Source organism: Magnolia sinica, chromosome 10 (assembly GCF_029962835.1).
Source record: "Magnolia sinica isolate HGM2019 chromosome 10, MsV1, whole genome shotgun sequence".
NCBI classification, from domain to species: Eukaryota; Viridiplantae; Streptophyta; class Magnoliopsida; order Magnoliales; family Magnoliaceae; genus Magnolia; species Magnolia sinica.
In genome coordinates, this window is record NC_080582.1 from 45,761,942 (window position 1) to 45,789,334 (window position 27,393).

The 27,393-nt window shown below is 43.8% G+C and overlaps 1 protein-coding gene across 1 annotated transcript in view; it reads right to left on the reverse strand.

Annotated features, from left to right (window-relative positions):
- Positions 1–7,693, reverse strand: part of LOC131258350 (uncharacterized) — a 48,735-nt gene extending 41,042 nt beyond the window's left edge. Inside the window, exons 1-3 of the mRNA XM_058259614.1 lie at positions 7,355–7,693; positions 7,118–7,253; positions 3,875–4,177 (exon numbers count right to left, since the gene is read on the reverse strand). Of these exons, the coding sequence (XP_058115597.1) occupies positions 3,875–4,177; positions 7,118–7,253; positions 7,355–7,455 (540 nt within the window). The 5' untranslated portion in view covers positions 7,456–7,693. The remainder of the gene's footprint in view (positions 1–3,874; positions 4,178–7,117; positions 7,254–7,354) is intronic.
- Positions 7,694–27,393: the final 19,700 nt, after the last annotated feature.

Here is a 27,393-nt window from a genome sequence, read left to right on the forward strand (position 1 = left end):
GAGGGAGGGTGCTTCTAATGGTCAGAATGGAAGTCATACATACAACATGATATACATCACAATGGGGCCCACACAAAACGTTTTCACTGATATTTCAATGAAAACAATACCTCGGAATCATTTCCCCTCATTGATGTATTGATATATTTATGGGAAATGATTCCATGGTAATGTCAACACCATAATAATGGTGGCAACGTTTTGAGATGGGCCCCACATGATGCATGTTGAATGTATACTCAAACCATCGTGCACAGCCTATCTTGTTTGGCCAAGGCCCAACGAAAATTTAGGTGGGCTGCACGAGTAGGAACAATTGAAAGAGAGGTGGACACCAACCACTGACTTACACAAGCCCCACTTCATTGTCAGAATGGCCTAACTGTTATGGCACCCCTACACCTAGGGAAAAAACTTTCTAATCAATGAATTGGATCACACATACACCACAATGGGCCCTCCACAAAATCAAGGGTCGGAGTCCCTTTCTTGATTGTTCCTTGTGGCATTGCCCACTCAAGTTAAAATAGGCCAGTTGCAAACCAAGCAGCTTTAAGTGTGTATGTGCGCACGCGCGCATGCATGTCCAAGCCCAGCCTTTCCATGCCCAGGCTTGGACCAATACATATGACAAGGCTCCAAAGGCCCATTCCTGATTAAAATTAATAGGCCCAAGCCCAAATCCAAGCCTAGGACTAAATAAACCTAATATGCACAACCCATTTCACATAACTAGATAAGAACAATTACAGGTTCCAATACAATTTATATTGTATTCACTTTCACATAGTAAATATAGGATGGTAATGTCGCTTCAAGCTGCTCAAATCAATGAAGGCCCCGCAATTAATCAGACAACCAAAGGAGAAAAGAGAAATAAGGAGAATTCAAGGAATTTGAGGACAAATCAACCCCCTCCCCAAATCCATCCATTCTAGGTATGCATGCTCCTCCATTAGTCTCCCCCATTTGGAGAGAACAACAAGATATCGAGTTGATCTATGGAATGAGATGCTTGACATTAAACATGTCGAGGGTGTAGATATGACTCGATAAACATAGGAAGAACGCATTGTTGTCGATCTTCTCAACAATTCTATACGGTCCAATCTTATGTGCATGCAATTTATTATATTCCCCAACGGGGAACCTCTCCTTGTTGAGAACAACCCATATGAAATCACCCACCTTGAACATGACCTTCCCATGTTGCTTATCAAACGCTGCTCTGTACTGCTGATTACTATCTCAAATTGAGCCCTTGCCTTCTCGTGTATAGCTTTGATATGATCAGCCAAGTCCTTGGCCTCTCCACACACTCAGCCCAAATTAAATTCAGAAGCATAGCTAAATCCAAAATACTTGCCAGATTCACACTATACACAATTTTGAAGGAGCGAGTTGTGTAGTCCAGTTCTTAGAACAATAGTGAGCAAATTTGGCTTGAGATAGCCCTTTATACCATTGCCTCTGCTTCTTTCCCGCAAGGCTTCTCAAAAGATTTCCCTAACTACTATGATGACCTTGGTTTGATCATCTTTTTGGGTAATACGCACTACTAAAACTTAATTGTGTTCTCATCCTCTTCCACAATGACCTCCAAAAATGGCATATGAATTTGGAATCTTGATCCAAGCTAAGGCTCTCTGGATCCCCTTGTTGGTGCAGAAGTAGAGAATGGGAATATTCAACACATCCATGGTTTTCCTAAATAGGATGAAATGTGCCAGTTTAGATAATCGATTCACCACAACCATGATAGAATCCACAAACCGTTGGCTTTGAGTCCTCGGTAACCCAAACACAAAATCAATACATCCTTCCGCAGCCCTTCCTTTCGACACTTGACAATCCTGACACCGATGGATCCATCTCGCCACAGTTCAATTTGAACTAGGCTAAAAATACCTTGACCAAAACAATGTATGTTTAAGTTAATGAGCCTGTCGGCTGTACAATCATATGGCCACTATAATCTGGACCGAACACTTGTATGGTCCATCTTATCTCTTTTCTCACCATCAATAACGAGTGACGTGCATTTTGTTTTTTAGCTTGAGTAGTTTGTTTTTTAGCTTAAGTGAATCTCTCTCTCTCTCTCTCTCTCTCTCTCTCTCTCTCTCTCTCCATCTTTTCATAAATGAGCATGTTCAATCAAGCTAAAGTCTTTGCCTCCTTTCTTCTTCTCCTAAAATTCATTTCTTGTTGTTCTTTTTCTCTTCTTGTTCTCTTTCTTTTCTCTTGTGCTGAGAGTTCCTCAAAGAATCTAGGATTTTCTTTTTTGTGGGCCGGGCTTGTCATGAAGATTTGATCATGTGAATAATGAATGTAGTCATCCTTGTGGTGTGAAGACATGTGAAACCATGCAGTCTATGGTGATGTGTTAGGCTGATTGGTGTGTCTCATGAAACATGTTGGTTGTACCGTTGGAAGTGATTGAAGCTTTCATGCGTACAAGAGTTTCGGCCTGGAGAGAGAGAGAGAGAGAGAGAGAGAGAGAGAGAGAGAGAGAGAGAGAGGAAATCTGCTTTTATTAGTCTATCTGACTTTCTAGGTGCTCAAATGACCTCTACAAAGTCAAATGGAAGAAATTATCTTCAAAGGTCAGAGTCATATGACTTCTTTACAGCTAAAGGGAAGTTAAAATATTTGACCTAACGAAGCCTGAAATATGATGAATGGGTTCAGGAGAAGATTCAAATCATGACATGCTTATTAAATAGTATGGAACAATCCATCAGCAAAAATGTTGTTTCTTGACATTGTGAAGGAAGTGTGGGATATTGTATGAGAGATGTATTTATCTGACAAAAACATCTCTCATATAGTCATATATATAAATTGTTTAAACAAATATTTACATCCCCACAACGTGATAAGCCCCTTGGAAAATATTTTCGAAGCTTAAAGGCATTTGGGAAGAGTTGAATGTATATCAGCCCCTTAAAACTGATCTGGAAAGACAGCATCAACAGCATGAAGAACTCATGGAAGCCACTAACTAGCTAAACATCCATGGAATTGCCAAAATAACCTCCCAACCCAGTGAAGGATATGGTATCAAAACAACCACAAAAAACATGAGTTGTCGTTGGACTCCAAGCGGACTACATCAGGTAGGTCATCATATGCAGCAAGCTGGTCCTCACTTCCCTCAACCCATTCATTCTAGATAGGTGTCAGGCACATGCCCCTGCATCAAATGGCCGTGCTCAGCCCCTGTTTTGGCCCCAAGTCTGGCAAGATTAGCAATCAGGCTTCAAATACTATGCTCGAGCCCAGCCTGCATGTAAAATGCCTAATAATCAAGCCTGAGCCTCACTAATGTCAGGTCAAGACCGAACGCCTGATGGCTGCCCAGACTGTTTACAGCCCTAGTGTACCCACATATTTGGGTACATAAATGAAAAATTCAGTTCGTTTTTCTCTTTTTCTTTCAAACCTGCAACTGGTTTAGCCTAGGGGTTTAGCACTCCTAATTAGTGGTTTGAATCCACTCCAGTTTTGAACATGAAGCGATTCCAATTCAAGAACTGCTCCCCGACAATTTTTCCCACCGTAAGGTCGTGTTTGTTTGCATATGTTTTGGATCTGCAATAGCTGATCAACTTCTCTCAGTTAGGGATTCCACAAACACATTGGATGAATTTAGCTGAAGGTTCCAATAAACCCTTAGTGCTCACGTCTAATTTCAGATTCCCACATCAGTAGTCAGATAGGCAGTTACAGGGTAGTCAACATCAAATACCAATTAATGAAAAAATTACCAGCACAATCTAATATCTAGACAAGATAAGCATGTGTGAGCAGGACCCAAATGCAAGAAGAGCATAACCAATCACAATGGATAGAGAAAGTAATTAGATTTCCATACCTCAAAACCTAGAACTGTCAACTTTTCCTCTGCTACTGCCGGTACACAGCTCCTATAAGTAATGTAAGTCTGTTTCCCACCCTCCGATGTGAATGAGACATCCAGTAATCTCCTCCATCTCAGACGTCTTAGTGCAGCATGCACTCGTGGGTGGATATAAGACTTAAATTTAGCGCCATCTTCTAACACAGACCGCCTTTTCCGAAATTTATTGCTTTTTGTTTCCTTTGAGACACCCCCAATTTCAATGCATTTCAGAGGAATACGATAGCCAGTTTCACTGCAGCGATACTTTTCATCGTTCTACCAAATCAAAAAAAAAAAAAAATGGAACTACAATTGAGCAAAATAAAATTTAAGAATCCTATTAATAGAACAAATGAAACATGGTATGACTCAAGAAGTCCCAACACAATGTTATATATGATGCAAGCAAGCATGAATCCCAATGCATGTGCATCAGTGTTCAATGCAACCAGAAAATATTGGACATTGTGTTCGTGAGATTCCATTAAGACACCAGAAATAAGTTTTGGTGAGTACAAAAAACCTCTGGATTGGCATTGCCAAGAAGAAAAGGCATCTGCAAAGCCACTTCTGTAAAAACATTGCCATATAAGTATGTAAGCTTGTCCACAATGTTAAATGCATCATCTAGGGGCAACCACACCTTTTCACCCATTTTCAATGGGTTTTAAGTATCAGGTAATAGAACTAATAATTGAGGAAGTATCTAGATCAAATCAATTTGCATTGGTGAAAGGCTGAAACAATAGGCCAGTTGAGGGAACGGTCTGGACTTGTAGTTTGAGTTGAAGTTTGGGACAGATTTTGTGGAAGAAGATGAGGAAGAAAATAGAAAAAGAAAAGAAGAATATCAAGATTGTGAGCAGTGCTCAGCAGCCCTCTAGTCAAAACTAGAGATCATAACTCCTTCCCAACATTGCAACTGTAATTTCTGCTCGAGAAAAATATATTATGATAAATGGCTTGGGCTTTATTTATAAGAAGAGGGATATCTCTATTACAATCTAGAATATATATATATATATATATATATATATATATATATATATATATATAAAAGGATTCATATCGGATTCGTATCTCTAGCAAAAATCTAGGAGATCTACACAAAGATTCTTAGCTAGCAATGATCTCTAGATTGATAAAATAAGAAACCTATAAAACAGAAAAATCCTAATAAAATTTATTCCTAACAATAAAATAAAAAAATAAAAATAAATAAATAAAAAAAGAAAGAAAGAAAGGAAACTAGATCTTTGATATGCTGCATGTAAATACTAGAATGGCCCCCCATCTAGTCCTTCTTTTATGTCCATGTGTGGAGTGTGCACATGTGGGATGGGGCATGATTGCATCAACATGCTGTTAAGAACCTAATCAATAAGCCAAAAGTGCCAAGACTTATGGAATGCCTCAAGTTAGGGTATTAAACCATTAGGATCCTAACATTCCATCACACTCTGTAGCTGACATCTGCAGCAACCTAATCTATGGCAACACACACTTTGACCTCTTTTCCAGGTAGCTCTTTCCACTCACAACATATGCACCCTAGTTGTCCAAGTAGCCCCCTCCACGTCATGGCGGCTTTCATTCTGGTCCAAGTTACCTTCCACGAGCCACCCCTTTTGTGACTCGAACATAGGACGTAGTGTTGGCTCTAATACCAAATGTTAAGAACCTAACAACTACGCCAAAAGTCTCAAGACGTACGGAACATGTCAAGTTAGGCTATTAAAGCATTGGGAACATAACATTCCACCACGCTCCGTAGCCAATGTCCACGACGGCCCACTATCTTGCGGCACTCACTCTAGCCTCTTTTCCATGTAGCCCTTTCTACTCATGGCAGTTGTAATTTGGTTGTCCGAATAGCCTCTCCACGTTGTGGCAACTTTCACTTTGGTTCAGGCTGCCTTTTTCCATAGGTCACCTCTTCCGTGACTCAAACATAGGACGTGGTATTGGCTCTAACACAAATTATTAAGAACCTGACAATATGCCAAAAACCCCAAGACGTATGGAACATGTCAAGTTAGGTTATTAAAGCATTGGGATCGTAACATTCCACCACACTCCACAACCGATGTCCGCGGCGACCCACTCTCCAGTGGCACTCACTCTAGCCTCTTTAACAGGTAGCCCTTTCCACTCATGGTAATTGCACTCTCCACTTTAGGTGTCCAAGTAGCCCTCTCCATGTTGTGGCGGCTTTCACTCTAGTCTGGGTTGCCCTTCTATTAAGAATCTAACCAATACGCCAAAAGCCCTAGCACTAATGGAACACGCCAACTTAGGCTATTAAATTATTGGGACCATAACATTCCACTACGCTCTACAACCGACATCCGCGGTGGCCCACTTTATGGCGGCACTCACTCTGGCCAGTTTTCCAGGTAGCCTTTCTGCTCATGGCAACTGCACTATTGTTGTCCAAGTAGCCCTCTCCATGTTGTGGCGGCTTTCATTGTGGTTCAGGTTGCCCTTTCATTAAGAACCTAACCTATACACCAAAAGCCCTAGGACTGATAGAATGTGCTAAGTTAGGCTATTAAATCATCAGATTGTAGCATTCCACTACACTCTACAGCCAATATCCGTGGCATCCCACTCTATGGTGGCACTCACTCTCGCCTCTTTTCCAAGCAGCCTTTTCCACTCACGGCATCCACGCTCTAGTTGTCTAGGTAGACCCTCTCCACATCGTGGTGGCTTTCACTCCAGTCCAGGTTGCCCTCTCCACAAGTTGCCCCTTCAGTGACTAGAACACAGGATGTGGTGTTGGCTCTTATACTAGTTGAGAAGAACCTAACAATACACCTAAAGCCCCAGGACTGATGGAACACGTCAAGTTAGGCTACTAAACCATTGGGACCGTAACACATGCTCCCAGAGTTAAGCCAGCCGAACCAGAAAGCAATTCGGGGCTGGAATGAGCTCTTTCAGGATGCAATTTCCATGAAAAGGACAAAAAAAATCCACCCACACCCAGCACATCGCTAAACAGATGTCCCCTACTTCACCATGAACACCCGACCCAAATGTGATTTTAGTGTACTGCCCTAAACAGGCCCTTCAATGAAACTAATTTTGGATTCAAACACCAACCTCAATTGAAACAAAGATGAAGAAGTTTTTTTTTTTTTTTTAATATTATATACGAGTACATTTGAAGCAAGAAGAGATGACAGAAAAATAGATAGGATTGGATCCAACCTTCTCAGAATATTGACAGGCGACGCAGGGTCCTGACGGAGAGCATTCGAAGGATGTGTTCCCACCAATTTCTCGGAAACTCAGAAGAAACCGACGCCCTTCTTCTTCTTCAACCCTATTACTGCCGCTACTAGTCCTGCAGAGATAATAATTCCAATTTTATTTTATTTTTACTTAAATTCAATTGATTTGACTTCCCTCATTCCAATATGATCATGCTAGTGTTTTGAATCTGACCTTTGTGTTTGAGATTGGCAGTGTATTGTCCATAGAAAAGATGAGAGCACAACTAGGGCTGTCAATAAGGATGGAAGAGAAGCGGTTACGTGAATTCTCATCTTCGGAAAGAAGAGCAGCTGCAGCAGCGGATTCAAAGGCAACAACAAACACACGAGGATCCTCTCCCTCTCTCTTCATCTCTCTGCCCGCTCCAGTTTCATCTGGTTTGCTTATTCCACACGCGTGACGTGTGCGAGATTCAATCTGTCCATCAGGTGGGCCTAACCCCGTAAATCAGGGTCGCAATGGGTCGCATTCCAACAGGTCGGATTCGGGTCGGTTCCTAGAGTTGCCGTGTTGGGGTTTCGGGTCTCGGATGTTGAGGGCCTCGACCTCGACGGATCAGGTTTGAGTTAGCGATGGCGATGGGCTGGGCTAAGCCGTGCCAGACCTAGTCGCCCATTTGGGAGCGTGGATTTGGAACCCTGGATTCAGGACACTTGGATTTGAAACCCTGTGGATTTGAAATCCTCCTATTGGCACCCTGTATTGGGAATAACTTTAATCCAAAAGAAGTTATGCTTAGTATATTTACATGAGTTTGAATTTAATTAGTAAATCCACTTAATATCTCTAATTAGCGAAAGTAAGTAATGTTTGACACAATGGTTGTAATAAGCCTACTGAAATATATACTTTGCCCAAAAAAGATGAAATTTCAAGTCTCAGATGGGCCTCAAGCACAAGATCATGTCCGAGTGACTAACCAACAATTTTTAACTGTTGATTTAAATAGACAATGTTTGGACAACGCTGATTATCATATTAAAATAATTATAGTGATGCATTTGATAATCTAGTTGTTTTGGGATATCATTAGTGGCATGTCCCCAATAATTTAATAGTCTAATGACACACATAGTACACATGCAACTTTTGAAAGGATTTTAGATGTAATCCAATCTTTGACCATGGATTTGAAACCTCCATTTACTTTGTGGTGCCCTCCGATGCCTAAGTAAGGACCTTGGGTCTTTTGTAGGGTAGGATCTCTTTAGAAAAAGAGTCACCAGTCGAGCATAGGAATATGTAATGTGTACCTTACATTGGTTGGGGGTACTTCTATTTATAGGAGAAGGAAAACAACCGTAAGGAGGAGTCGTTTCAGATACGCCGGAGATGAATCCGTTCAGAGATTCATCCGGGATCTTCTCGAGATTATCGTTGTCCGAGGTTCTCAAGATTTGATTTGATCCTCCGAAGATCTTAGGAGAGATCTTTGGGCCGTTAGAGAGATTCTTGGACTATTGATTCGAGAGAAGATCATACAAGCCATATTAAGCTTTTCGTTGAATTGGCGTTTGCCTTGTTTTAGAGATTATACCGAGCTATAACCGAGTTATGGCTGAGCTATGATCAAGATATGGATGAGCTGCGACCGACCTATGATCGAGCTATGGTCAACCTATAGTCGAGCTATGGCTGACCTATAGGTTAGGTCGGCAATTGGCCATTTGAGTGGACTTACAGTTGCATCCTCTTTGAGTATCCTTATAGTAGCACCAACCTCCTTGAAGGTTGGTCTGTTTTTGGAAGTAGATGTCCCTTAGGGCTCGAATCCCTTTGGGTTCGTGCTGATTAGTAGAGTTGGTCTATTCCATAAGTCGACCCATCAAACTTATCTGATTTTTCACATAACAATAAGCCCCCCTTACTTTTCGGGCCGAGCTATAGAGGCTTGGAAAGTAAGTTCAATATGGCTAGGTCGGGTTATGTATGATTTAGGTCGGGTCAGGTCGTCATAAATGCTAGGTATAGCGGCCAGTACGGTAATCGAGGTATGTTATTAATTAAACATGGCGTGATATTTCGTGGTTCGAGGTCATGTGGGGTGTCAGGCCACCGTTTTGGTGACAGACCAACGAGGACATGACACGTGGCTTAGTACTCGATATAGAGTCGAGCAACGCATGGGGTCGCGCCATGTGTTCGGAGGGGGTAGTCGAGGGGACATCGTACGGACCCAGCATTAATGGGCGTACTCGAGCATTGCCACGTGGCTTCCCTATATAAGAGAAGCCCTAACCCTCGGTCGCTTTCGCTTGCATTTTACCTCTCCTATTCAATCGTCTTGCCCAGCAAGAACAGGCGATTTCCGGCGACTATATTCACCGGCGTCTGGGTGTCCATTTCCCCGGTGAGCTTTAAACTCCATTTGCCCCCTCCTCCTTTACTTTCTCCTTTCAATCAGCGACTCTCAATAGCTATAAAAAAGCTGTCATGTCGGACTCTCTAAGTTCATGGGAGGAGGCCTCCGGCAGCGACAGTGGGGCGAGTAGCCTTCGGGTGATGTCAAACCCATTGTCACCATTGGTGATGATGGCCGATGTTGATTTTTCAGCATCACAGGCTATGGAGGGGTCCTCGACGGAGAGGCCGGTTAATGTAGAGCGCGACCTTTCTGGTGAAGAGGACCCGGAAGAGTCCACTGGTGAGGAGGGTCCGAGGGGTCCAGTGCCCTCAACCCTTACTAAGGAGGAGTTAGCTTGGATCAGACTTGGGTATCTGTAACGTCTCGAAAAAATCCTTATAAGGACCCGAGTACCACCTCTGGCAAAATCACTAAGGACCATATTCTATGGAAATTAGACGAAAATTAATTAAGTACTAAACTAAATTAATCGATGGATTAGTTTGAACCACTATCTATACAAATGGTAGGACCCAAAATTGTCAAAATCGCTGACTCAACATTACTTAAAAACCTAAGAGGAATCCCAAAAGCCAGTCGCTCTTGGGAGCACATTGAAACTCTATATCAAACCTGGACCGCACGTCAGAAGTCCAATAACCGCGAAACTATAGGGTTATGACCACCTTATTGAGCTTGACAACCATCGCGAGAATCGAGCCCAGATGGTGTCCCGAAACGCACAACTTGAGCCCTGAGAGAAGTGTGTGAGAAACACAAATATCCTTAGAAAAAGTATTGAAACTTAAGTGAATTGGATCATTAGCTTGCAGGCGAAATTGAAGACTTCAGACCGTCAGATTCTGACCGAACTTCACCCATGGATCAGGGAAATTTTCCTGCACATATCTGTATACTTGTGCCCCTATCAAGTGATAACGACCGTTGATCTGATACAGGTTCGTCACGGTTGATCGGCCTATCTAAACACACTTAAATCACATCCTGGCCTAAATTCATTGTTAGGGAACTTACTATGTGACATAGATAGGTAATGGACCCCCAGATGATCCCCATTCGTCAGAAACAGTCGCCCTTTGGCTATAACCTAAGTATACCATGGCCCTAGAGCCATTTACACCAGTTCTAAGCCTATATAATGCCCTAAACCACCCCATTTCTATTTCATACGAATTTCTCTAACCCTAGGAGATAGAAGAGAGAAAAGAATAGAAAAGAAAGAGGAAAAGAGAGAGTTTGGGAGATCGTTGCCAGGATTCACTCCCACTACTCCTCGAGCTGATTCGTCTTTCCACATCACTACATGACTCGTTTCAACTACGATTTGGGTAAGAAATCTTAACCCTAATCTTGATTTAGGAATCTAAATAGAGTAATCGACGAAATAGCTAACCTATTTTAATGTTTAGGTAATCGTTGTTTTGTATACGGGAGCGTAGGATTCAAACCGAGTTTGAAACGAGCAATCCGACGAAAGGCGCGGACTATAAACGTTTAAGTTATAGTTTTCAAGGCTTTCAATGTCAGCTAATGATTTATGTCTGACTTGATTGCTGTCATACGATCTTAGTTACAATGTTTTTGATAAATTATACATGTGTGAACTATGTTGAATATAAGATGTATTCCATACGTTTGTTGAAATGTTTAAATGAGTGTGAAATCCTGATTTGTGCTTGTCATGATTTCTAATCTAAGATCCATGTATGTTATATGCTTTATAACCGATGTTGTGTAATGATTTGTTATGGTTCATGTCGTAACTAATTTAGTCTATGTAATTAGTTATGTGTAGTCTAAGTGTTTGATAAAATGTCTGAATGAGAATTTGTTGATGAAATGTATTAAATAAGGGTATTGAGATGGAATTCTCAATTACCATACCCATATATATAGTTCCTTCACAAAATCTTAATTTCGACTATGCAATTTATGAATGAAATGCAATGTTTGATAACATGTTCAATATGTTTGATGAAATGCTCAAATGAGATATTGATTTGAATTGTTTGTCAAATGCTGATATGACTTTCACATGTATTTACATACTACATTTGAGTAAGATTGGGATTGCAACGTAGTCCAGGAAATCAGTAATGATTTCCATTGAGTGGCCGAATTCGTCTTGCCTCATTTGATACATTCGGTGAATCCGGGTCGTACGATGATTGTTGACAGTGGTTAGGCCACGGAGAGTGCTTACGCGCTCCATGTTGATTAATTCTTCGTACACCCGTACCAATCGAACTTGTCTAATAAACCGATTGGCTTATTGTGTGTTTACCATGTATGAATATTACCGCTTGAATCTAAGGTACCACTTACCAATATAAAGGCCCGTTTCAACCATGGTACCATGATCCGCTGAGACTCACGAGCCGGGTATGGTGGTATGGGACACCGTGGTTGAGCTGTCAGCCTACGCTGGGGTGACTAGCCTCCCCGTAGTGACCAGTGAGCAACCCAAACTCGTGAGCCGAATACGGTGGTATGAGACACTTATTCGAGCTTTCGACCTACGCTGAGGTGACGAGCCTCCCTGTAGTGACCTCGAGTATAAACTCTTGAATTTGCCTATCCACTACTTTTCATTAGGGGTGATGCCCTACAACTTGCCTATCGTATGTGATTAATTAGGATTGATGACCCTAGATGGATCCCCTTTTGGGTTAATGATGTAAAAGGAGGTACCTTAGCTTTCCAAATCTGCTGTATGAATAAGCCTAATTAAGTACTCGGGTAACACGACCATGCATCGCATTGCATGTGTTTTGGTGAGGAAGTGCACGTTTAGGGAGCTTGCCATGCGCGAATGGTTGATGAAGTCGCTTGAGGGAGTTTTGTGTGAGGGCATGCATCATTACTGCACACCATCCTTACATTAACAAGAGTAGCTAGGAAGTGATTGTTGTATTTCTTTATCATTACTGCTTGATTGAATTGATAACATGTTAACCTTTGCCTTATAGTACCACTAAGTTGATTACTCACTCCCACTCTGGGACGGTGTTTTAAAACACTAACCAAACTCTGTTATAGATGCAGGTGATGAGGACGTATATGCAGCGGAGTTGGACTTCGTAGACGAGGAGGAAGAGTTCTCGTATGTTCAGCTCTCTAGCAGGTCTATGTATACCTCGTGTTGCTTTGGTGGGATTACAGGGATACACGGATTAGCTGAATACTCCACATTCTGATATTTTATTTAGTTTGAACTAATACATGTATAAATTTCAGTCCGGTTATATGATCACACTCCAGAGGTTGTTGAACCCTTGCTTATATATATATATATATATATATATTTCAGTCTTCTACTTGCTTGAGTAAATTATATCTGGAGTATGATATGTTGTTTTAGTATAATCCCCCTCATGTTTAATGCACTAATATGGACAACATTTAAACATCATTATCTATGTTGCATAAGTGATGCATTGGGTCTCGGGAGTTGAGCATTGCTCGACCCTCGAAATCCAGAGGGTTATAGTATTACATTCCCGAGTTTGTAGTCCTTCGGATCCCCTCACTGGACGAGCTACCTGATCGGCCTCTAGAGGGAGCTGTAGCTATTTTCCACTTTGCTTTTCAATGCGGCCTAAGGCTTCCTATGCAGGGGTTAGTGAGACGTTTGCTCGCTTGTCTGAATTTGGCCTTGGGATAGATGATTCCCAACGGATGAAGGGCTTTGATCGGCTACGCGATTCTGTGGTTCGAGCTAGAGCAGCCCGAGCTAACTGTTGAGGAGTTCCTCCAAATGTACCAGCTGAAGTCGTACAAGTTACAGCCCGGCTGGTATTATCTCTTCACTTGGTGGGGGACTGGAGGGGGCCTTATTACTGACCCTCCGTCATCCAACAAGAACTAGAGGGATAAGTGGTTTTGGCTTTTAGATGTTGGGAGGTAATCGGCCTACCTTTGGCCTCGGATCAGCACTAGGTCCCTACAACATTTTTTGACCCAAGTAAGTGTTCCTCGGACGTAGTTATCTTTTAGCTCATCCTTGGTTGGTCGGTCTTCGAATTTTCTTAACCCATTTTCTCATGTCCTCTGTCGTAGTTATCCCTAAGCATCCTCCATTGCTTGATAGTGGATCGCTTGCTCGGATCAGAGGGGCAAAAGTACTAGGAGAGGAGAAGAGGTCTTGAAGAGTACTTCTCCAACCTGAGCTGCTCCTCAAGTCGGGCTTGGACCTCGCCCTCATCGGTAAGACCTCTGGCCGAGCTTTAGAACTTAGAAATTTTCGTAGATTTTCATAACTGATTTTTTGTGTGTTTTGATTGCAGAGATGCCTGAAGCTCGTCCTCTGCTAAGGCCTGCTTCCAAGCTCCAAGTGCCTTCCTGAGAGGAGCTAGCGGCGTTAAAGAGGAAGAGGCAGAAGACCTCCTCTAAGAGGAAGGGGAAGGTCGACCCCTCTTATCCAGTTGTAGTGGAGGTGGAAGGAGAAGGAATGGAGGTGGAGCCCTCCTCTAATGCTACTGGAACGGCAGGAATGATCGTCCTGGAAGGAACTTCCTCTGCCTAGGCACAGGGAGTTCTCGAGGAATCTCGCTCTTCAAGGGTGGAAGAGGTAGCTCGCCCTTCTGGAGCGTAGGAGGAGCGTAGGGGTCTCTGTTGAACTATTGAGGAGATCCTTCCTTAGGCGAATCGTCACGTGCCCGAGGCGGAGTTCAACAATTTGTTCAACTCCTCAATGGAATCAGCTCTCGCGTTCCCGATGACAAGTCTCCTTGGGGTAAGTATATCTTCCAAAGTTAGGTCCTTCTTTGTTTTCAGTTGCTCAGCTTGTAAGACCCGTATTCTAGCCCGTACCGTCTCCTAGGCTTCCATGGTCCTCCTGGTAGAATTCCGGCGACCCGCGATCTTTTATTGGCAGTTACGCGCGACCCCGAGTGGTATCCCGTATTCCAGAGTCAGTTCGACCCGAGACCTATACCCTTGCGACCGCGCAGTCGCTGCGATTCCAACGCCGTGTCTCGCTCGCCGAGGCGATACTCAGGCCAGAAAATGTGGGCCCGCGTTCGGTTCGAGAAAAACACCGGGCGTCGCAATTTCCAAGAGAATCTCTAGCCTAAATGTCACATCAATCATTAATCAAGTCTAAGTACACAACCTTACTTAGCCACTCCCTTTTCACCAACAAGGCATGGCACCCACTTCTTTTTCACCCAAAAGTCAACATGCACCATCCCTTTCTCCCATCACCCATCTCTTTCTCACTCCTCTCTCTCTCTCATTCTCTCTCTCATTTTTCCCAAGCATGGAACCGTCCATGGCATTCCATGGGAGAGAAACTAGTGTGGTCCCCTTCCTACCACTCAATCCAACCCTTGGATCATCATCTCAACTGTCGAAATTGTTCTCTTGGGGTTCTAGATTGCATAGGCAGAAGAAGGAATAGAAGATCAAAGGTGGGTGCTCATTTCTTTCTCCTTCTCATTTTTTTGTGATGTGTGGCCCACTTGGATGAACCACACCTTGAGGTATGTTTTATCCAAACCGTACAAGTCATGTGGACTTTATCTTATAATGGTGGAAACACATAAATATCAAGTTGATTCAATTATGGTGGGCCACGTTCATGTGGGACCCACCTTGGTGACAAGTGGGCCACCTACACATGGGACCCACCATGATGATTGTGTTATATTCAGACAGTCCAATGTCTAGGGGACGCTGGACAGGGAGTGCTAACGTGGTGTGCGTGTACTGACATGGTGGTGCACTAACAACCAAAGAAAGGAAGAAGAATAGTATTTTAAGGTGGGCCACTCATATAGGCCCCACCTTGATGTATGTAATAAATCCATGCCGCCCATTTCACTTCTCAGCCCATTTTAGGCGTTGAGCCAAAATATGAGGTTGATCTGACAATCATGCGGGCCATATCATAGGGAATAGTGGTATTACCATCGAAACTCACTTTGACCCTCCTATTCGCCAAAAACACATTGCATATTGGTATCATTTGGTCGATCATGGGCCGTAGAATACAATGGATGGGTCGGATCGATCTAAAGTGGGCCCTACCCCAGAAATCTCTAAAATTCTTTTAAAAAAAAAATAAATATAGGCAGCAGCTATTGCTGCCGCCGTTGACACAACGCAGCACCAGCGTCCTGCGCTGGCGGGCGTAAAAACGGACTGGGCGAACATCACACGTATGTACTGGACACAATCGGTGGGCCATACCATCTAAAACCATGTGATAACATGCCTAAAAATATAAAATCATCTGGTGGGGCCTTCTTGAGTTTTGGATGTGATTGAAACTTGGTTTGGACCCCTAATTATATGGGACACCTATAATGGACGGAGTGGATCTGATTAATGTGGGTCCCACATAGTATAAAAAAAGAAAAAAATAAATAAATATGCATGCATGTACATTGACGTCCAGACTCTCTGGACGTCCAACGTTAAGTAGGGAGGGTCCCATTGGCCCCAATGGTGGACCCTACCATGATGTATGTTCTACATCCATGCCATTCATTTAATAGGTCCCCTTTTTTGATACGTTGGTTCTAAAAATCAGTCATAAAAAGTTCTCGTATGACCCACACCATCACCTTTCATGCGGTGGTATGTCAAGCCACATGGAATCAACTGCTGGGGTCCACATGCAGCTTGGATCCACCTGAAATTCGGTTTGGACCCTTAAATTGGTGGGACACACACAATGAGTGGGTTGGATTTGTGAACTACATCACGGTGGACCCCCAGGACCACATAACCATACCAAAAAAATAAAATTTGGTGGACAAATAAATATTACAGTGGGCTAAAGGCCCACGTGACCTTATAAACTGGTTGTATGGTAAGTAAACATTGCAGTGGGCCCCTGGCCCATGCGACTTTATCAACAGATTGGATGCAAGTAAACATTCCAGTGGGTCCCATGATCGTGTGACCCTATCATCAGGTTAAAAAAAAATATAATAAAAAAATAATAATAATAAAAAAATGCTGTAGTGGGCCCCATGTCTGTATGACCTTATCAACAAGTTGGATGCAAATAAATATTACAGTGGGCCCTAGGCCCATGTGACCCTATGACCAGTTTGGATAAAATAATAATAATAAACATCATGTTGGCCCCAGTTTGGATGGACAGTATGTTGGGCCCTAGGTTGGGTGGAAAGTAAACATTTTGGTGGGTCTTGCTTAAGACCCATTTATGTATATTTTGTGTCCACAATTGTGGACCTCCATCACAGAATATGTGACTTATCTATACCTTCCATCCCTATGGGACCCACCATGATGCATGTGTTTCATCCAACCGTCCAACCATTTTTAGAAAATGATTTTTTTAAGGTTTGGGACGAAAATAAGACAGATTTATTTATCAAGTAGACCATAGTGCACGGTGAGGATTGAACGACTATCTTTGAAATCTTTGAGATCTTAGGATTAGATTGAATGAGAAATAAATGTCATGGCGGGCCTTGGAAATTTTAGTAGTGGAAATCATTATCACCATTTATATTTGAGTGTGGCTCATTTGATATACACGTGGCCATGTGGTGTGGCCCACTTACCATATTTATGGCCCATTGTTAAGGCCCACCTTGTTATATACGAGGTCCCTGTGATGCGGCCCATTAGATGTATTTGGGGCTCATGGGTCGAGGCCCAATATGATGTATATAAGGACCTTTTCAATGTGTGATTCCGCCATGATAAATGCATTGTATACCCGCACCGTCTACCCGACTTGATGGCGCAGGGTCCACTTGCTGCATGTGCTGGGCCTGCCTACACTGTACAGGTTCACCATGCTGTGTGTACTTCACCCACACCGTCCACTTGTGCGGCCCGCCTAGATGTTTCTATTTGGTATCCATCCCGTCCATAATGTTGGGATAGTGCTGGACAATGTTTGGTTGGCGCCGATTTACATGGATATGTTTGTACCAGTGTTAATCATCATACGTGGGCCATGGGTGTAGTGATACACATATTATACCTACAACTATTGAAATGATTTTTGGTGCGGCCCATTTAAAGAGGCCCACCTTGATGTATTAGTGCGGCCCATTGCGACGTATTTCTGGCCGTATGGCGTGGCCTATCGTGATATATTTTCGATCCATTTATTGAGGCCCGACTTGAATTGCATGAGGCCCATTGGTGCGGCCCAATGATGCGACCCACCATGATGTGTATATTAGGCCCAATGGTAAGGCCCAATGTATCGACCCACCGTGATGTGTAGGCCCACGTGCTATATGTGTAAGGCCCACCTGTGATGACTGTTTGAGGCCCACTTGTTGGATATTTGGGCCCATCTTATGTTTGACTCTATGTGGACCACTCCTTGGGAGCAATGTTGGTTAAATGTCCACATTGCTGGGCAGTGATGGTTAGATGTCCACATTGTGACCCTTCCTTAGGCCTTATCAGGCCCATTCTCATCATTCTCTTAGTGGGTCAACCCAAATAAGTGGGCCCCATTTACTATGGACGGATGGCTCCATGCTACCAGATTTGATATAACCATAGCTGAGGGCTGATATTTATATTATGATTGATCAGATGCTCATCTATGGACCCAGTCTTGTCTATGGACCAGTCATCGGTGTTGATTATCGATGCTGATTGTCGATGTTAATTATAGATGTAGATTATCGGTGTCGATTTGTCGAGGTCGATTGTATTGGCCGGTTCCAGTTGTCGAGGCCGATTCTGAGTATCGAATTCGATTGCCAAGGCCGATTGTCGAGACCTACATGATGTATATGTGACCCGTAGTTGAGGGCCATTGTGATATGTATTAAGCCTATGATGCATGGTCCATTTAATGTATTCAAGACCCATGTGTAGGGCCCACATGTCCTGTGTTTGAGGCCCATGGGCAAGGCCCATTGTGATGTATTCATGGCCCATGGGCAAGGCCCATTGTGATATGTATTAGACCCATGGCAGGGTCCACTTGTTGTGTATATGTGGCCCTTGAGTAAGACCCATTGTGTTGTATATTAGGCCCTTGTGTGAGGCCGTGGGCCCATTATAAGTTTGACTCTATGTAGGTCATTCCTTGGGGGCAATGTTGGTTAAATGTCCACATGGTCGAGGTCGATTATCGATGCTGGTTGTGGATACCGATTATGAGTATGTGTCAGCATAGCATCATGATACATGCCCATGCGCATCATCTGCATGCTTGTTATGAGAGGTGGTTGATCATTGCATATGTCATTGAGCATGTTGTTATGAGACTCCCTGATAGGTGGAGGTTATCTCACATGAGCACGCGGTATGTGCAGGACCGATGCATGACTGGATTGTATGACTCATGCATCTCGCATTATGATTACTGTATGCCCTAACGACATCAGGGCCGTAGCCTCCACAGACATATCGTGGATGGCCAAATAGGACACCGAAAATATTTGGTTCTAGCATACGGGCGCCATAGATGTCCCTGGGTGAAAATCCCTAAACCTCCGTGGCCAAGAGACGCCCCAACGTTGAGACCTTGTGGATACATGAGCGCCCGAGTGCCGAATACCAGGAGGCCGCGTCTCCCACTGTGTCGTGGTCGGTTGGGAGGGGGTGTAGCCTTACTCGCCCGAGGGTAGGGGGCAATACTAGGCTGAGTTTGACCAGCTCGTGAATGGGTCCGCTATCGACGTGCCGGATAGGTATTGGCAGACTATTGGCAAGGCGGATAGTGAGGTTTCTTATGCTCACTTGGGCTGTGTAGAAGAGCGGCAGTGCCATTTGGAGTGTACTAAACCCCGGTGATGATCCTAGAGATGAACTGTACTGATATGTGAATTTAGTGAGTAGGAGTTGCATACTCATTTATGCATTCATTCATTCACTATCCACTCAGGTTGGTGGTGCGCAACTATTTGTTACGAGTGCTTTCGCAATGGCCAGGATTTCGGTTGGGGCGCGCGACTAACCTGAGATCAGGAGTTTACCACATTGAGTCTAACTATCCAAATTTAGGTATGGGACTGGTTTGGATAGAAGTCGCTTGTGATGGACCCCATAGCCTGCGATACTACGTACCATCATCCCGACTTCACACTCCAGTATGGTCATTCCATTCGCACCGCATATTGCAGAACATTCGCGGCATATGGCATTTTGGGCTATTGTGTCTCTGCATTTATATGGTTTAGGTACGGCTGATGCTATTTGTGTTACTCATTAGGAATGTATATTGTATTGCATCCTCTGCATATGATATTCAGCTATCTATGATTCCTCATTTGCATAGTAGTTCTATATTGCATATTCTGACATTGATTGACTAATGGACTTTCCGTATTTTTGTTTACTCTGTTATCGTATGATCTTGTCAATATTCCTGCTTACTCTGATAATTCATGATCTTATCAACATTTCTGCTTATTCCGATATTGTATGATTTATGGATTACCAGTATTTCTGGTCTTATATGATGATGTCATTATGTTGAATACTTGGCACTTACCTTCTACGCACTTACACCACCCTCTAAGCTTTCTATAAGCTTATGCACGATAGATGCGTGCAGGCGATGTTAGGTTGCAGCAATGTTGAGCTTGGAGCGTGCGGCGGTCTTCCGGAGCTTGGTTTTTAATTATGTATTTCCTTTCAGCATTGTACCCAAATGATTATATTAGTGGATATGTGATGATGATGTTGCCTTGGTGAATTGGGTAATCTTGTGGTTATGCTTATTACGGGTTAAATGTATATACAAAAAAAAAAACCCTCCTTGTAGGACCCCAGGATCGGAATCTGGCACATGAATGCTAGGAGCCGAGAAGGGGGTACTACGGAGGCTGTCAGCACCGGATTCGGCAATCGGGATTCCTGTGAATCCGATTTCAGGGTTTGGGGCGTGACAGAAGTTGGTATCAGAGCATAACTTGGGAATACCTGAAGATAACATCACATATTTACTGATAGCTACCCTGCACTTTATGATTGTTGAGAACCTAGAATGGTTAGATCCCCGAGTTTGAATAACTTAGAGATTTCTAATATAGCTCCCTTTCGTTGAGATTGTAAAGCTGCATAGTACACCAGTTTCAATCATTTCTCATTCGGGATTTAAGATTCAGTAGAGTCACCATAATGTTAATGAGGCATCTTGGAAGCAAGAAGCTAAGATTCGTGGGTGTTATCCCCATCTCTTAGGTGTTGATTGTATTGTTATGGAGTTTTTTTTTTTATATATATAGTGATAGGTTTTCCCTCTCTTAGTAAGCTTTGTATTGGTTATAATTGTGATTTGAATTTCGAGGACGAAATTCTTATTAGGAGGGGAGAGCTGTAAGACCCGTATTCTAGCCCGTACCGTCCAGTAGGCTTCCATGGTCCTCTTGGTAGAATTTCGGCGACCCGCGATCTTTTATTGGCAGTTACGCGCGACCCTGAGTGGTATCTCGTATTCCAGAGTCAGCTCGACCCGAGACCTATACCCTTGCGACCGCGCAGTCGCTGCGATTCCGACGCCGCGTCTCGCTCGCCGAGGCGATACTCAGGCCAGAAAATGTGGGCCCATGTTCGGTTCGAGAAAAACACCGCGCGTCGCAATTTCCAAGAGAATCTCTAGCCTAAATGTCACATCAATCATTAATCAAGTCTAAGTACACAACCTTACTTAGCCACTCCCTTTTCACCAACAAGGCATGACACCCACTTCTTTTTCACCCAAAAGTCAACATGCACCATCCCTCTCTCCCATCACCCATCTCTTTCTCACTCCTCTCTCTCTCTCTCATTCTCTCTCTCATTTTTCCCAAGCATGGAACCGTCCATGGCATTCCATGGGAGAGAAACTAGTGTGGTCCCCTTCCTACCACTCAATCCAACCCTTGGATCATCATCTCAACTGTCGAAATTGTTCTCTTGGGGTTCTAGATTGCATAGGCAGAAGAAGGAATAGAAGATCAAAGGTGGGTGCTCATTTCTTTCTCCTTCTCGTTTTTTTGTGATGTGTGGCCCACTTGGATGAACCCCACCTTGAGGTATGTTTTATCCAAACCGTACAAGTCATGTGGACTTTATCTTATAATGGTGGAAACACATAAATATCAAGTTTATTCAATTATGGTGGGCTACGTTCATGTGGGACCCACCTTGGTGACAAGTGGGCCACCTACACGTGGGACCCACCATGATGATTGTGTTATATTCAGACAGTCCAACGTCCAGGGGACGCTGGACAGGGAGTGCTAACGTGGTGTGCGTGTACTGACATGGTGGTGCACTAACAACCAAAGAGAGGAAGAAGAATAGTATTTTAAGGTGGGCCACTCATGTAGGCCCCACCTTGATGTATGTAATAAATCCATGCCGCCCATTTCACTTCTCAGCCCATTTTAGGCGTTGAGCCAAAATATGAGGCTGATCTGACAATCATGCGGGCCATATCATAGGGAATAGTGGTATTACCATCGAAACTCACTTTGACCCTCCTATTCGCCAAAAACACATTGCATATTGGTATCATTTGGTCGATCATGGGCCGTAGAATACAATGGATGGGTCGGATCGATCTAAAGTGGGCCCTACCCCAGAAATCTCTAAAATTCTTTTTAAAAAAAAAAAACTATAGGCAGCAGCTGTTGCTGCCGCCGCTGACACAACGCAGCACCAGCGTCCTGCGCTGGCGGGCGTAAAAACGGACTGGGCCTCACGGCCCAGCTGTGGGCCCCACCGTGACGTGTTTCGAACATCAACACCGTGCATTGGGTGGACCCTTGTGGCAGTGACACCCCTGTCAAAAATCAGCCGTATACGGAACTCAGGTGGGCCATACCATCTAAAATCATGTGATAACATGCCTAAAAATATAAAATCATCTGGTGGGGCCTTCTTGAGTTTTGGATGTGATTGAAACTTGGTTTGGACCCCTAATTATATGGGACACCTATAATGGACGGAGTGGATCTGATTAATGTGGGTCCCACATAGTATAAAAAAAGAAAAAAAAAATATGCATGCATGTACATTGACGTCCAGACTCTCTGGACGTCCAACGTTAAGTAGGGAGGGTCCCATTGGCCCCAATGGTGGACCCTACCATGATGTATGTTCTACATCCATGCCATTCATTTAATAGGTCCCCTTTTTTGATACGTTGGTTCTAAAAATCAGTCATAAAAAGTTCTCGTATGACCCACACCATCACCTTTCATGCGGTGGTATGTCAAGCCACATGGAATCAACTGCTGGGGTCCACATGCAGCTTGGATCCACCTGAAACTCGGTTTGGACCCTTAAATTGGTGGGACACACACAATGAGTGGGTTGGATTTGTGAACTACATCACGGTGGACCCCAGGACCACATAACCATACCAAAAATTTGGTGGACAAATAAATATTATAGTGGACCAAAGGCCCACGTGACCTTATAAACTGGTTGTATGGTAAGTAAACATTGCAGTGGGCCCCTGGCCCATGCGACTTTATCAACAGATTGGATGCAAGTAAACATTCCAGTGGGTCCCATGATCATGTGGCCCTATCATCAGGTTGGGAGAAAAATAAATGCTGTAGTGGGCTCCATGTCTGTATGACCTTATCAATAAGTTGGATGCAAATAAATATTACAGTGGGCCCTAGGCCCATGTGACCCTATGACCAGTTTGGATAAAATAATAATAATAAACATCATGTTGGCCCCAGTTTGAATGGACAGTATGTTGGGCCCTAGGTTGGGTGGAAAGTAAACATTTTGGTGGGTCTTGCTTAAGACCCATTTATGTATATTTTGTGTCCACAATTGTGGACCTCCATCACAGAATATGTGACTTATCTATACCTTCCATCCCTATGGGACCCACCATGATGCATGTGTTTCATCCAACCGTCCAACCATTTTTAGAAAATGATTTTTTTAAGGTTTGGGACGAAAATAAGACAGATTTATTTATCAAGTAGACCATAGTGCACGGTGAGGATTGAACGACTATCTTTGAAATCTTTGAGATCTTAGGATTAGATTGAATGAGAAATAAATGTCATGGCGGGCCTTGGAAATTTTAGTAGTGGAAATCATTATCACCATTTATATTTGAGTGTGGCTCATTTGATATACACGTGGCCATGTGGTGTGGCCCACTTACCATATTTATGGCCCATTGTTAAGGCCCACCTTGTTATATACGAGGTCCCTGTGATGCGGCCCATTAGATGTATTTGGGGCTCATGGGTCGAGGCCCAATATGATGTATATAAGGACCTTTTCAATGTGTGATTCCGCCATGATAAATGCATTGTATACCCGCACCGTCTACCCGACTTGATGGCGCAGGGCCCACTTGCTGCTGGGCTTGCCTACACTGTACAGGTCCACCATGCTGTGTGTACTTCACCCACACCGTCCACTTGTGCGGCCCACCTAGATGTTTGTGTTTTGTATCCACCCCGTCCATAATGTTAGGATAGTGCTGGACAATGTTTGGTTGGCGCCGATTTACATGGATATGTTTGTACAGTGCTAATCATCATACGTGGGCCATGGGTGTAGTGATACACATATTATACCTACAACTATTGAAATGATTTTTGGTGCGGCCCATTTAAAGAGGCCCACCTTGATGTATTAGTGCGGCCCATTGCGACGTATTTCTGGCCGTATGGCGTGGCCTATCGTGATATATTTCCGATCCATTTATTGAGGCCCGACTTGAATTGCATGAGGCCCATTGGTGCGGCCCAATGATGCGACCCACCATGATGTGTATATTAGGCCCAATGGTAAGGCCCAATGTATCGACCCACCGTGATGTGTAGGCCCACGTGCTATATGTGTAAGGCCCACCTGTGATGACTGTTTGAGGCCCACTTGTTGGATATTTGGGCCCATCTTATGTTTGACTCTATGTGGACCACTCCTTGGGAGCAATGTTGGTTAAATGTCCACATTGCTGGGCAGTGATGGTTAGATGTCCACATTGTGACCCTTCCTTAGGCCTTATCAGGCCCATTCTCATCATTCTCTTAGTGGGTCAACCCAAATAAGTGGGCCCCATTTACTATGGACGGATGGCTCCATGCTACCAGATTTGATATAACCATAGCTGAGGGCTGATATTTATATTATGATTGATCAGATTCTCATCTATGGACCCAGTCTTGTCTATGTGACCAGTCATCGGTGTTGATTATCGATGCTGATTGTCGATGCTAATTATCGATGTATATACTTATTACGGGTTAAATGTATATACAAAAAAAAAACCCTCCTTGTAGGACCCCAGGATCGGAATCTGGCACATGAACGCTAGGAGCCGAGAAGGGGGTACTACGGAGGCTGTCAGCACCGGATTCGGCAATCGGGATTCCTGTGAATCCGATTTCAGGGTTTGGGGCGTGACACGGCTTCACCTAACTTTTCTGTCTTGCAGCTCGCCCCATGCATGTTGAAGGCGCGTGTTGAGGTTGCTCAGTTGCTAGAGCAGGTAGGCGAGACCAGCCAAAAGCTCGCCCAATCGGAAGCTCGTGCTTCTACTATGGAAGTCGAGCTAGAGGCCACTAGGAAGCTTCTTGAAGAGGCTTTGGTAAAGTCGGCTTAGAGGGAGGCCGAGCTGGAGGTGAAGCTCAGGGAATCTGAGATGAATCTCGGGGAGGCTGGGGTGAAGCTCGAGAAGCTTAAGGTAGGGACTCGAGCCACTTTGACTAATGCTTGGGAGGACGCAGTTAAGGAGTTTGAGTCTTCCCAGGCATACATGGAGGATAGAAATGCCCTCTATTGCTAGGGCTATGCCAAGTGTGTCAAGACCATGAAGGAGGCCTTCTCAGAGCTGGATCTTTCTAGCTTCGACGAATCCGAGTCGGGCTCCGACGCATCGGGCGATGAAGTGGCTCCTGAGCAGCCCCCCAAGGCTTGAAGATCATCTTCCCCTATAGTGCCTTTTCCTTGGCTTACCAATACCTTTCCTTGGCTCTGCAATACCTTTCCCTTCTTCCGTAAATGTAGACTAATGTAAATATGTCCTCCGTGGCTTGACCAATGTAAACACGCCCTTCGGGGTTTTATCAATGAAAACTTGTTTCTTTTTTGGAATGATCTCCCTTGTCGTAGAATTTTTCTAAGTTAAGTAGATCTACTTAATTTTAAATAGGTGGATCAGGCTAAATTCAAATAGGCCAGACCCTAGTTGGATCTGATAGGTCGGACATTGGTCCGACCTTGGTTAGATCCGATAGGTCGGATGTAGATCGGACTTTGGTCGGATCCGACAGATATAGTAGGTCAAGTAGGAATCATGTTGTAATAACTTTATTAGTACTAGCTTAAACTTGTTCGTCATACAATAAGCTTCATGCTGATCTACTAAGGGTAATAAATCTTGAGATGTTCAACGTTCTAAGGATGCAGCAAGAGCTGACCATCCAGATCTTTGAGTCGGTATGAGTTAGGTCGGCTTGTACTTATTACTATGTAGAGTCCCTCCTAGTTTGGGCCCAAGGTCCCCGATCCTGGTTCCTTTGTGTTTTAGAAGTTCCTTCGAAGGACTAAGTCACTGGTTCAGAATACTCTAACTTTTACCCTGACATTGTAGAAACGTGTCACTTGTTACTGGCGGACAACAGTTCAGACCCGAGCTTGCTCTCTCCTTTCTTCGAGAAGGTCGAGACTTAACATCATTAGTTCGATATTGATTTGTTTGTTGAATGACTCTGTCCGAGCTGTGGGTAGTCTGATCTCTACTAGAGTGACTGCTTCTGCTCCATATGCTAAGGAAAAGGGTGTTTCCCTAGTAATCATCTGCACAGTTATTTGGTATGCCCAAAGGACTTTGGGGAGTTCCTCAGCCCATGCTCCCTTGGCATTCTTGAGCTTAGTTTGGAGATGATGCTTGATGATTTTGTTAACTGCCTCGACTTGTCCGTTTGCCTACGCATGTTGCGACAAAGAGTAGACATTGCGAATTCCGAAATTATTGCACATCCCTTGAAATTTCTTGTTATCGAATTGCTTTCCATTGTTGGAGACGATGGTCCGAGGAATTCTGAATTTGCATATGATGTTCTTTTAGATGGAGTTTGTGATCTTTTGCTCGGTTATCTTCGTCAATGGTTCAACTTCAGCCCATTTTGTGAAGTAATCGACTGCTATTACGACGAACTTAGTTTGACTCTTACAGTCGGGAGAGGACCAATGATGTTGATTCCCCACTGAGTGAACGGCCATGATCCAGTCATAGAGGCGAGCTCTTTAGGTGGCTGTCGAGGTATGTTCGCGAAGCATTGACACTTATCACACTTCCGAGCGAATTGCCGAGCATCGGATTAGATGGTCGGCCAATAATAACCTTGTTGAATGACTTTGTGGGCTAAAGCTCGGCCTCAGAGTTGTTTCCACAAATCCTTTCATGGGTCTCCCTTAGGACATACTTTGCTTCCTCCAGTCAGAGGCATCTGAGATAGGAGAGATAAAATCCTTTTTTGTAGAGGACGTCGTTGAGTATGATGTAGCGGGCCGCTTTAGTTCGCAACTTATTTGCCTCCATCTGATCTTCGGGTACTTTACCCTCTTTGAGATAGTCGGTGTTGGGTCCATCCAAGTTGGTTCCAAGCTTACTTGAAGTACTGCAGCGAGGTCGGCCTCGTCAATACTAGGTCACGTAAGGAACTCGATTAGGACGAATCTCGGAATGTCGTCTTCATCTGTAGTGGCTAGTTTTGCCAGCATGTCGGCTTTGGAATTCTCAGCGTAAGGGATCAGGGCCGCACTACATTTTTGAAACTTTCCGATTAATTCTTTGGCTTTTTGTAAATATGCTTTCATGCGTTCCTTCTTGGCCTGGTATGCTTCAACTATTTGATTGATGACCAATTATGAATTGTTGAAGACTTCAAGGTGCTGAGCCCCCATGATGGCT